At 42.8% G+C, this 12,761-nt stretch overlaps 1 protein-coding gene across 1 annotated transcript in view; it reads right to left on the bottom strand.

The window, feature by feature from the left end:
- LOC145393477 (sin3 histone deacetylase corepressor complex component SDS3) overlaps positions 1–12,761 on the bottom strand; it is a 68,062-nt gene that overhangs the window by 23,436 nt on the left and 31,865 nt on the right. Inside the window, exons 3-5 of the mRNA XM_080267584.1 lie at positions 5,253–5,366; positions 2,954–3,155; positions 2,367–2,538 (exon numbers count right to left, since the gene is read on the bottom strand). Of these exons, the coding sequence (XP_080123710.1) occupies positions 2,367–2,538; positions 2,954–3,155; positions 5,253–5,366 (488 nt within the window). The remainder of the gene's footprint in view (positions 1–2,366; positions 2,539–2,953; positions 3,156–5,252; positions 5,367–12,761) is intronic.

Raw genomic sequence — 12,761 nt, forward strand, 5'->3', positions numbered from 1 at the left:
CCCAAAATCTATCCTTCTCTACCTCATCCAAGCCTGCCTGTGGAGCATATGCCAATATAATTGCAAACATTCCACCAAATAAAATTTTCACTACTAATATTCTATCACTTACTCTCATAACATTCATAACATGTTCCACCCATTTCTCCACTACCAACACACCCACACCTCCATATACATGTCCCCCCCCCAAAAAAAAAAAAAAAAAAAAAAAAAACTTATAGAAGCAATCCTTCCCAACAATCTTTCTGGCTGATCCACCCCTGTACTGGACTTCCTGCAAACATGCCACATCCACCCACCTCCTACTGAATGCCCCAACAACTTCCCCTGCTCTTCCCCTCAAACTTCCCATATTCCATGAACCCACTCTCATCCCTCTGGGTGATTTAATCTCCTCAGGCTTGCTTTGAAGCTTATTCTTGTATTTAGTCACAGTCAGTAATAATAAAGGAGGTAGACATACCACAGGCCCCACCCACTGCACAGTCCCAGGTCCAGGCAATGCATCTGGGACCCCTAGCCCACCAGCTTACCAGTGGCTGTGGCAGTGGCCTCAGGGCACCCCACAAGGACAGCTGCAGGGACACCCTCCAAGTGCGCCTTGGCACTGCAACTATCCCGCCATTATACACCCACTGATAGGGCTGCCTCCTGGGGTGCTACTCCAAGGCTTGGGCCCCTCTCTATAGGGCAGAAGTGACAGCCTGGGAACAGCAATGGCCTGTACCCTCGAGCACAGGTTCGAGCCCCATCTAGCCCCGGACCCATAATCTACGCAGGCGGAACCCCCATCATGCCCCCCCCCTCCCAAAAGTCCGCCACTATGGTCGTACCATTCTAAAGTGGCGGTTTGGGTGGGGCACGACCCTCTGTACAGTGTTGCCACGTTTTCCATACTCACGATGCCTCTCTCTCTCTCTCTCTCCTGGGGGATGTGCATCACCCTAGGGAATTTTGTTTCTTTTATGTCTTATAAACTTGTGCCTTCATTTCTTTATTTTGTTTTTTATATTATTGCTTTACATATGGCGCCAGATGACCTCGGTGTTACGGCGCCTTTTTATTCAATCATTCTCGCCCTCCTTCCTTCCCTCCCTTCATCTTTCCCTCAGCTTGACAGTGCACTCAACACTGCCCCTTGCCTGCCTTCTCTCTCTCTCTCTCTCTCTCTCTCCTTGGGGAGATGTGCGTCACCCCTGGGAATTTTGTTTCTTTTATGAGTGACTTATAAACTTGTTCTTTCATTTCTTTATTTTGTTTTTTTTTATATCTAATTATGTTTAAAAATATTATTGTTTTACATATGGCGCCAGATGACCTCGTTGTTGTGGCGCCATGATTTGTTTTCATTCAATCACTCTCTCCCTCCTTCCTTCCCTCCCTTCCTCCATCTCTCACTAAGCTGCACTCAACACTGCCCCTGGTCTGCCTTCCCCCCCCCTCTCTCTCTCTCTCTCTCTCGTCTGTGGTATTTTAGGATACATTTTGGTTATTTTCTTTTACGTTATAATGTACATATTGTAAATTTGACTTTATTTCCACACCACCCAGGAGGTTAAAGTCTTGGCGCATTTTTTTCAAGAGGTGTTCCCAAACAGGCCTATTCCTCTATCCCTCACAGATGACCAGGTTGGACTGGGTGTGTGAGTGTTGCCGCTCACGAGGGTTCCGAGGGTTTCTTACTAAGAAACTGGCATATTTTTGCTTATAATCCTGCATATTATCTAATAATCATAATTGTGACATTATTACCCACCCAAGAAATACGGTAACAGCCAATAAAAGTGACTATTTTTTTTTAGCAACACTGTAAAATAATTATGCCACGTTTCTGTATTGCCGTATAAATATTTTACGCATAATCGGTTTACTGTTCTTTCATATATTATAATACACACGTTACCATTATATTCTTATGTGTTTATCTTATTGTGATGCCTATTACATATATCTGAGCCGTTCACATAGCGGGTATGGAACACGTGGCACCACTGTACAGAGGTTCGTGCCCCACCCAAACCGCCACTTAAGATTGGTACCACCATAGGTAACGGGGGCAAAGTTTTCTGGCCGCATGCCCTTGCTGGCGCCAACCCGTTACATAGTGGGATACGTTGTGTGAAATGTAATGCGCATGTGGTGTAGTGCATAAAATAGTTAGAGGAAATGTTTGGGAGAGTATGCTGGTCTACTCTCCATGTTACCGTTACACTGAAAAGGTCAGCAAAGGGGGATGGTTAGATAGCTTGTGAAACAGGAGCTCCAGCTCTCCCTATCACCAGCATTCCTATTCCCCTCGGGAGTACAACCCTGTTTGGCCCATGCTACAGCCTCCTCCTACAACAATTTGATACAATTCTTACTTTTCTTCATATTCAACAACTTGCTCTTGTTAATTAGCTTTAAGTCATCATCTACTTCTCTGTCATCAAGGAGCAGCTGCAGGGTTGTTGACACAGGCTTGCGTCGTTTCTCGATGATGGGTGCTGGCTCATTGCCCCGACGTCGTAGCTTCCGAGTGGATACAGGTTTATACTGTGGTGCAGTAAAGTTATTAGTACAAGGACTATATCCTATCAATAACTTATACCAACATATACAGGACTAAATTACAATACAGAAACATGCTACTGATGGGAAGGGGAAAAAAAAAAAAGGATTCAACAGTGGATGAAATACAGTACCATCATTCTCACCTAATTACCAACAGTCATATTAGGCTGCCAGATCCAGAATGGAGGGCACCTTATTAGGGATAAATCAGAGAAGAAAGGAAGTCCAAGGAACAATTTTCTCCTGTGCTGTACTCATACTCATTTCTTGTGTGCTTCACACTGCTATTGCATAAAATTTCATGTAAAACCTTCTACTACGAAAGCTAGCTAGGAACTTTTGCTCGTGAAACTTCATACAGAACATAACTTAAGTCCTGCAAGAGAGGATTACAAACCTCCATTGAATCTCCAGTCAGCTCAAGTGTGTATCGTTCCTGCTCTATGATTTTCTTCTTCTCTTCAAGTTCAATCAGCAAATTTTCTTTCAGTTCCTTCTTCTTCTCTTCAAATTCACGAGCAGCCAAGCGTTTTTCAGCCAGGTAGTCGCGTTCCACCCACTCTGTCTCCACATCTTTCCATAAATCATTTAGACGTATTCTGGAATGGCAGCAAAAATGAAGTCCAGTGAAAGGAAAACTATGAAATTTTATGATGGAAACAGTTTATCAAAAACTACAAAATCTTTAGATGAAAACAGTTTATTAATTCTCCAAGAAGAGATTTAATAGGGTATCATGTTCTGGGTTGTGGTAGGTGGTGGTGACCATCATCCACTCACTTGATGTAGTGCTGCCTACTTCCTTAGCTTTTATCATTCTTTTTCTGTGCCTGCCCTCCTCTCTTCCTATTTCTCCTATCTTTCCTGTCACTTCTTATTCCTTTTCTTTCCTTTACAGGTGGCTTTACATTGAGTGACAAGCCAAATGGTTTCCTGTAAGCCAAGAAACCATTTGCAACGCTGGATGGTAACCATATAACCAAACCATACGTGCTCCCTACGTGTCAACAAATGGGTTGGTGGAGGGTTGGTGCCCCTCCCTGTAAAACAACTAACTCAGTGTCAAATGGCCACCCTTTGCGGGATTATGGTGTCTGGAAATAGATAGATAGACTGATGTTCTGGGAATGTTACATGGTTTTTAAATGATAAATGAGTGTAATGCATGTGCATAAATTGATGGCAAATTAACATTAAAAAAAAATATATATACAGTATAAGAATGAACAAAATTATAAGAAAAAACACTTTAGTCCTGTACTTCTTGTATACATTTCAAACCAACTGCCAACACCAGGGGTGCGGAGTTGGAGTTGGAGTCAGAGTCAAGAGTTGAAGAGTCAGATACTTTTGGCTGGAGTCGGAGTCAGAGTCGGAGTCAGTAAAAATATCTCCGACTCCGACTCCTTCAAGTGATCAATTCTCGTGTAAAGTACTTGGGTGCTCTGCTAGGCCAGTTGTGCCACTTTGTGGGAGAAATTAGCTTTTGTGGGAGCATGCAATTTGTGGGAATATTGATTTAACATTTTACGATATTATACACTAATAACATGGATGAAGTAAACTTGAAAATATGTAAGTAATGCAATGTGCCTACTGCTGTACTGCACAAGAGGGGGAGTGGGAGGGGGGGCGGAGTCGGAGTCAGAGTCGGAGTCACAACCTTAAAATTTCCTGGAGTTGGAGTCGGAGTCTGAGTTGGAATTTTTAAAATCCGACTCCACACCCCTGGCCAACACTCCTGAATGAAATAAGGTACTTTGGTACAGTATCCAGTAACTACATTAGAATAATTGTTATGTCTAATAAACTGACTAAAATACTGTAAAGTACTGTCTGAAGTACAATACAGTACAATGAAATAGAGAGACTTTATGATAGCAATGGTATCACCTTTATCTTCTGATGCATACAACCTGAGTCTCAGGTGACAGACATTTGATGCTGATGTAATATGTTCATTCATTTACAATCCCTGTATAGGTTCAAGGTGCTGGAAAAGGTCAACTTCACATGGTGGCACCAATATAAATGGGCCTATACAATACAAATGCCCCTTAATTCTCTTCTCATTACCCCACAAGGAGGATGACAGATTTCATGAGAGCAACATTTTCAGCCTGGAGTCCACTGGATTCAGTCAGAAGAGGATGGGACAGCAATAACAAAACCAGCATATGTTCACACACTTGCTAGATACCAATGACTTATACTAAACAGGACACACACAAACACAGCCAATGTAACATTTCCATCGTAACATGCAGTACTCTCACTCCACATGGCCCTTCCTGATTCATACTTGGCCAGCATGGGGAAGGTATATTTCTGGTCCAGTTCTGAAGTGGATCTCACATGGAATGATGCAGAAGAGAAACAACCCAAGACTAAGACTACGAGCCAACAAAATATGCTCTTTAAAAAAAAAAAAAAAAAAAAAAAAAAAAAAAAAAAAAAAAAGATACCTGGGCACAGTGTGTTCAACTGTGTGGAGAATACAGGCTGTGGGAAAGACAGACAGAGGGTGACAGTTCCAGAGATGACCAGCTGTGTACATGACAGACGGAGAATACTGGTCAACCCTTGTGCAAGAGAGCTGTTACACTTGCTCACAATATTGCCATAGCCTAGATGAGAAACAAAAAAATTAGTATAAGGATATGTACAAGAACTGAAAAAATGTGAAATACTGTAACCTTTCTCTGTATGCTGCATCAATCTTTTTTAGCTTCTTGTTGTATTCTGGATGACTGTTGTCTCTAAGTTGCTGCAGCTGCTTCTTTAGTTGTGCAAGTTTGTCTTGATACATTCTGGAAACAAAAAAAAATGGACTAAGTACGAGGTCAGTTCAGAAAGTATACCCCCTAAGGCTCTGAAAAAATAAATACCGGTAGTTAACATATTGAGCTAGGACACTAATTCCCCTCAAAATGGGCCCCTTCTGACTTGTCACATGTAGGCCACCATCCATTCCATGGTCTAAAACATTTTTCAAAGTCAGTTTTCAGTATCTCCTGCAGGTGCTTCATTGCATTTGTCATAATCTCTTCTCTCATCTCAAATCGTGAATCCTTCAGCTGAGTTTTACGCTTGAGGAATAACATTACACGGAGCCATGTCTGGTGAGTAGGGAGCCAGCTGGACCTGTGGAATGTTGTGCTTGGCCAAAAATTCCTGAACCAGTTGAGAAGAATGGAATAGGTGGTGTCATGGTACAGCTTCCAACTTGCCGCTTTCCAAAAGTCTGGTTTCTTCCACCAAACTGCATCACAAAGTCAACAGATAACATCGAGGTAGATATGTTTGTTGACAGTCTGACCTTCTGATGTGTATTCATGAAGTACAACATGGTAGTCGAAAAAAACTGTCAACGTGCAAGTGCATTTCACCTTGCTGCGATTCTGCTGTGCTTTTTTTGGCCGAGACTACCCTGCATGCTTCCACTGGGACAACTGTGCTCTGATTTCTGGGTTGTTCCCATACACCCAAGTCTCATATCCAGTGATAACAGTCTTCAGAAAGTCTGGATTGCAATTTGCACACTCCAACATGTCTTGGGCAATGTCCATCCAAGAGTAGAGATCATGATGAATGAGACAAAGCACCTGCAAGAGATACCAAAAACTGACTTTGTACAATATAGTGCTGCATAATTACCTCACAAAATTACACAAATGACAAGTACTGTAAAATACACATTATCTTCAAACCAAGTCCTTGGGATTCTGATATGTATCCTACAGTTTTTTATTATCTCTCCATTATCATAATCTGATCCAGTAAAAATGAATGAGAAGCACAAAATTAGAATAAATATAAAATAATATGACAAATGATGTGGGCCACACAGTCATGCATGTCATCCACATGTTTTAAATTCTGGCTCCACCATATAAACAAATTCATCTGCACAGATCATCAGGAGCTGCATTAAAAACTGCTTGAGAAAGACTGCTGAAGGATGCCTCCATGTAACATCACTGACTTACCTGAGAGAGAGAGAGAGAGAGAGAGAGAGAGAGAGAGAGAGAGTTTGTTTCTACCATCATCATTAGCTAAACCAAGAGATGATGTACATTACCACGGACACAGGCTAGAATCCCTTCCACTCATTTCATATTAATGCCAATCTAGATACAACAACAAAAACAACATTGTCCACATCTGTTACCCTTCCCACCTACTCCCACACTGAGCTCTGTAAATGATGCTGCACTACCAGTTTGTTCTGGCATCAAACACTACTACCAGGGTATGGTACCTTCATGTGGAGACAAGTCCACATCTCATCTGCTGCATAACCTAAGTAAACAGGAAATATGTAGGCAATTAGAATCATGCTGATGGCAAAAGAGTGTGATGTGGATATTTGAGGTCTGATGTGGAGTTCAGTTTTATAAGTACAGTACTGTACTGTATATCATAACAGATTTATACCCGGTAAATTTACAGGTAGGGTAGTGGATGTTGGAGTGGCCCTGGTGAGAGAGGATAGTGTTTGGAAACTCCCTGTACTGTTGTTTGCAGATGATACTGTGTTGTTGAGTGAAGACGAAGGGGAGTTGCAAGGTTTGGTGGATGAGTTTGAGAGAGTGTGTAAGAAACAGAATCTTAAAGTGAATGTAGGGAAGAGTAAAGTGATGGTCTTTGAGAGAGGTGAAGTTAGTGAATGTACAGCAAGGTTGGATGGTGAGGAATTGGAAAATGTGAGTACGTTTAAGTACTTGGGTAGTGTGATGAGTAAGGATGGAGGTTTGGAGGGTGAAGTGCTTGAAAGGGTAAAGCAGGGAAGAAAGGTTGCTGGTTCTTTGAAAGCAGTGATAAGAAACAGGGAAGTGTGCATGGAAGTGAAAAAGTTACTACATGACAGTATTGTGATACCAACTCTAACGTATGGAAGTGAAGCTTGGACATTGTTGGAAGGACACAAGTCAAGAGTGAGAGCAGTGGAAATGAGTTATTTAAGAGGAGTCTGTGGAGTCACATGGAGAGACAGGCTGACGAATGAGGATATAAAGGAGCGTTGTGGTGTTGATGTGGATGTGATAGGAAGCGTTATGAGGAACACACTGAGGTGGTTTGGCCATGTGGAGAGGATGGAGGGTGAAAGACTGATGAAGAGAGTGTATGTGAGTGAGGTGGAGGGGGAAAGAGGGAGGGGGAGGCCGAGGATGAGATGGAGGGATGGGGTGGAGAGGTATATGAGAGAGGGGGGTGTGAGCTGGGAGCAGGGGAGTGAAATGGCGGGGGACAGGGCGACTTGGAGGCGATTTGTTTGTGGCCACCCCAAACGGGATTGAGGCGTCTGGCAATAAATAGATAGATAGATATAAATAAGTAAGATAAGTGATACAATCATTGCATTTCATAATAAGATTGTCTTCATATGTGGTAAAACAATGGATATTTTCAAGTATGGGACATTTTCAAGTAAGGGACAAGTTGATTCTCCATTTACTCCCTTAAATCAAGGTTTGAGTGTATATAATATATATATATATATATATATATATTTATTTATCGTATATATATATATATATATATATATATATATATATATATATATATACATATATTTGGCTGCCAAGCATAGGGCTAGAAGAGAGGTATACAGGGCAAAGTCTGAGTCACAGAGACTTTTACTTGATAACCTAAATCATGGGGAAAGGAAAATTATGATATTTAGGGTGGCAAATCAAATGAAGAGGGATAATCGGGATATTATAGGCGAGCAGTGTGTGAAGAATGATGAAGGAAGGGTAGTGGTGAGCAGTGAGGATATTAAAGATTCATGGAGAGAGCATTATAACCGGTTGTTGAATGAGGAGTTTGACTGGGACAGAGAAGGTTTGGAGCCAGCAGATCCAGTGTCTGGCCCTTGGCCTTTGATTGATGCTGCTACTGTAAGTGAGGCAATAGGCAGGATGAAGGTGGTTACGGCAGCAGGTGTGTCTGGGTTGACTGCGGAAATGTGGAAGGCCTCAGGCAATATAGGGGTGAAGTTAGTCACTGACCTGATAAATAGGATTATTTATGAGAGTGTTGTCCCAGATGACCAGCTGAAGAGTATAATTGTGAATGTGTATAAAGGGAAGGGTGATGCCCTGGAAAGAGGTAATTATAGAGGTATAAAGCTTTTAGATCAGATAATGAAGGTAATGGAGAGAGTTTTAGAAGGTATGATTAGAGAAAGAGTGAATACTGATGAGATGCAGTTTGGGTTTATGCCAGGTAGGGGAACCACTGATGCCATATTCATTGTTCGACAGCTTCAGGAAAAATATATTGGTAGGAGAAGGGATCTTTATTTTGTTTTTGTTGATTTGGAAAAGGGCCTTTGACACAGACCCTAGAGAGGTGGTGAAGTGGGCAATGAGAAAGCTTGGCTTGGAGGAGTGGCTGGTTAGGGTGGTTATGGCTATGTATGTGGGTGCTCACACCTAGGTAAGAGTGAATGGAGATTTGAGTGATCAGTTTTCTGTGAATGCTGGTGTGCATCAGGGGTCAGTTTTGAGTCCCATGTTGTTTACCATGGTACTTGAAGCCCTTTCACGTGACTTTAGAAACGGACTCCCGTGGGAGTTGTTGTTGCTGATGATTTGGTTTTGATTGCAGAGAACGAAAGGGAGGTGGAGGAAAGGTTTAGGAAGTGGAGAGATGGTATGGGGCACAAGGGCTTAAGGGTAAATGCAGATAAAACAAAAGTGATGATATCTAGGGCTGGTGGTGGTACTGTCAAAGACGAGGGAGAGTGGCCATGTGCAGTTTGCCACAAGGGCGTGGGAAGTAATTCCATCCTGTGCGGTGTTTGTGATAAATGGGTGCATAAGAGATGTAGTGGTATCAGAGGTAGACTGCGAGATAATGCTGATTTTATGTGACACAGACCCTAGAGAGGTGGTGAAGTGGGCAATGAGAAAGCTTGGCTTGGAGGAGTGGCTGGTTAGGGTGGTTATGGCTATGTATGTGGGTGCTCACACCTAGGTAAGAGTGAATGGAGATTTGAGTGATCAGTTTTCTGTGAATGCTGGTGTGCATCAGGGGTCAGTTTTGAGTCCCATGTTGTTTACCATGGTACTTGAAGCCCTTTCACGTGACTTTAGAAACGGACTCCCGTGGGAGTTGTTGTTGCTGATGATTTGGTTTTGATTGCAGAGAACGAAAGGGAGGTGGAGGAAAGGTTTAGGAAGTGGAGAGATGGTATGGGGCACAAGGGCTTAAGGGTAAATGCAGATAAAACAAAAGTGATGATATCTAGGGCTGGTGGTGGTACTGTCAAAGACGAGGGAGAGTGGCCATGTGCAGTTTGCCACAAGGGCGTGGGAAGTAATTCCATCCTGTGCGGTGTTTGTGATAAATGGGTGCATAAGAGATGTAGTGGTATCAGAGGTAGACTGCGAGATAATGCTGATTTTATGTGACACAGACCCTAGAGAGGTGGTGAAGTGGGCAATGAGAAAGCTTGGCTTGGAGGAGTGGCTGGTTAGGGTGGTTATGGCTATGTATGTGGGTGCTCACACCTAGGTAAGAGTGAATGGAGATTTGAGTGATCAGTTTTCTGTGAATGCTGGTGTGCATCAGGGGTCAGTTTTGAGTCCCATGTTGTTTACCATGGTACTTGAAGCCCTTTCACGTGACTTTAGAAACGGACTCCGTGGGAGTTGTTGTTGCTGATGATTTGGTTTTGATTGCAGAGAACGAAAGGGAGGTGGAGGAAAGGTTTAGGAAGTGGAGAGATGGTATGGGGCACAAGGGCTTAAGGGTAAATGCAGATAAAACAAAAGTGATGATATCTAGGGCTGGTGGTGGTACTGTCAAAGACGAGGGAGAGTGGCCATGTGCAGTTTGCCACAAGGGCGTGGGAAGTAATTCCATCCTGTGCGGTGTTTGTGATAAATGGGTGCATAAGAGATGTAGTGGTATCAGAGGTAGACTGCGAGATAATGCTGATTTTATGTGACACAGACCCTAGAGAGGTGGTGAAGTGGGCAATGAGAAGGCTTGGCTTGGAGGAGTGGCTGGTTAGGGTGGTTATGGCTATGTATGTGGGTGCTCACACCTAGGTAAGAGTGAATGGAGATTTGAGTGATCAGTTTTCTGTGAATGCTGGTGTGCATCAGGGGTCAGTTTTGAGTCCCATGTTGTTTATCATGGTACTTGAAGCCCTTTCACGTGACTTTAGAAACGGAATCCCGTGGGAGTTGTTGTTGCTGATGATTTGGTGTTGATTGCAGAGAACGAAAGGGAGGTGGAGGAAAGGTTTAGGAAGTGGAGAGATGGTATGGGGCACAAGGGCTTAAGGGTAAATGCAGATAAAACAAAGTGATGATATCTAGGGATGGTGGTACTGTCAAAGACGAGGGAGAGTGGCCATGTGCAGTTTGCCACAAGGGCGTGGGAAGTAATTCCATCCAGTGCGGTGTTTGTGATAAATGGGTGCATAAGAGATGTAGTGGTATCAGAGGTAGACTGCGAGATAATGCTGATTTTATGTGTACAGCGTGTAGGGGAGAGCAGGTGGAGATTGTCAGACATGAAAGGATTGAACTTGCTGGTGAATCTCTTGAGTGTGGGGAAGAGTTTTGTTATTTGGGAGACATGTTGTGTGCTGGAGGTGGGGCTGGAGTTAGCTCTGTGGCTAGGGTGAGAAGTGGTTGGAAGAAGTTCAGGGAGCTCTTGCCTCTCCTGACACTGAGAGGACTCTCCCTACGTGCTAAGGGGTCTTTGTATGCAGCATGAGTTAGGAGTGTAATGCTGTATGGTAGTGAGACCTGGGCAGTGAAGCAGGAGGATATTCGCCAGCTCAGACGTACAGAAATAACAATGATTAGGTGGATGTGTAGTGCATCCCTGCGTCCAAGGTATGGGGGGGCTGAGTTCACGATGGAAGGGTTGAGAGGTAGGATGGGACTGGGGTGTATTGGTGTCGTGATGAGGAGAGGTAGATTGAGATGGTTTGGACATGTGGAGAGGATGGGGGATGATAATTGGGTGAGGAAGGTGAGAAGTGTTAATACTGTACTGGGGGTGGGGTTACGAGGGGTAGACCGAGAAAGAGATGGGACGAGGTCATTAAGTGTGACCTCAGGGTTAAGGGACTGAACAGGGAGGCTGCAATGGATCGTGCAGCATGAAGGGCTGCCATTGGGTGACCAAGGCCGACGCATGCAAGCATGATGGAGCCTTTAAAAATGAAACGATATACTGTATATATACAGTATATATATATATATATATATATACACAGTATACAGTACATACTGTAAGAAAGGGCAAAAGAAGGAGTGTGTATTGTTGTGAGTAGCAGATGGACAAAGAATATAAAAGAGTATGAATCAGTTGGCTCAAGGATTGTGTGGGTAAGATGGGAAGTTGGACTACAAATGTGGGTGATTGTGTGTGCATATGCAACAATGCAAGATCATGCAAGCAGAGTGAGAGAAGAGTTCTGGACAAATGTGGATGCGTGCATGGAAAAGTTCAGAAGGAATGAGAGACTGTTTTTGACTGGAGATATGAATAGAAAAGTAGTGAATGTGATGGCGGATGGAGTAGTTGGTGAGTGAGGGGTGTCACGGGGGGGATGTGAATTTAAGAATTAAAAATGGCAAATATTGTTTGAAAGTAGACACAAAGAATTGACTTATGAAAATCAAGTAGTAAGTGTTACTTTATGCCTGCTTACTTCGTCGATTCTCTAAGGACGAGAATTTTATAAACTTTCTCAACAGCACACAGTAGAGAGTAATTGCTCACAAATGCTGATGTTTAGTACTGTTAGCCTTTTGAGAAAGTGACTCCACCCCTGACAATCAATAACTAATAATAATAATAATGGACAGGTTCTTGCTGGTGCTTAACTCCTAGCTGGCACAACGGATTTAAGTTTGATACAAAAGAACTGGCCTAAGTACCAGTTATGAATAATGTAGAGTTTGTGCAACTAGGAGCGGCAACTAAAGTAAGCCTGATGTGGAGAAATAAAACACGATTCTAATTACCGTACATTAAGCTCAAAGAAAAGAACTGTAAATTTATTGATAACAATAAAATAAATTTACGTTATATGAACCTCAAAATGAATTCAAAAGGGGAATACACGGTCACACAAGGACTCATTAATTCAAATACAAAGGAAATACACTCACTTACTCATTCAAAAGCTAATCAGACTTAAGCCTAGAAAACGAACGAAAATACTCGTC

This window comes from Coenobita brevimanus, chromosome 24 (assembly GCF_032717465.1).
Source record: "Coenobita brevimanus isolate Jiangsu-jjx chromosome 24, ASM3271746v2, whole genome shotgun sequence".
Taxonomy (NCBI): Eukaryota; Metazoa; Arthropoda; class Malacostraca; order Decapoda; family Coenobitidae; genus Coenobita; species Coenobita brevimanus.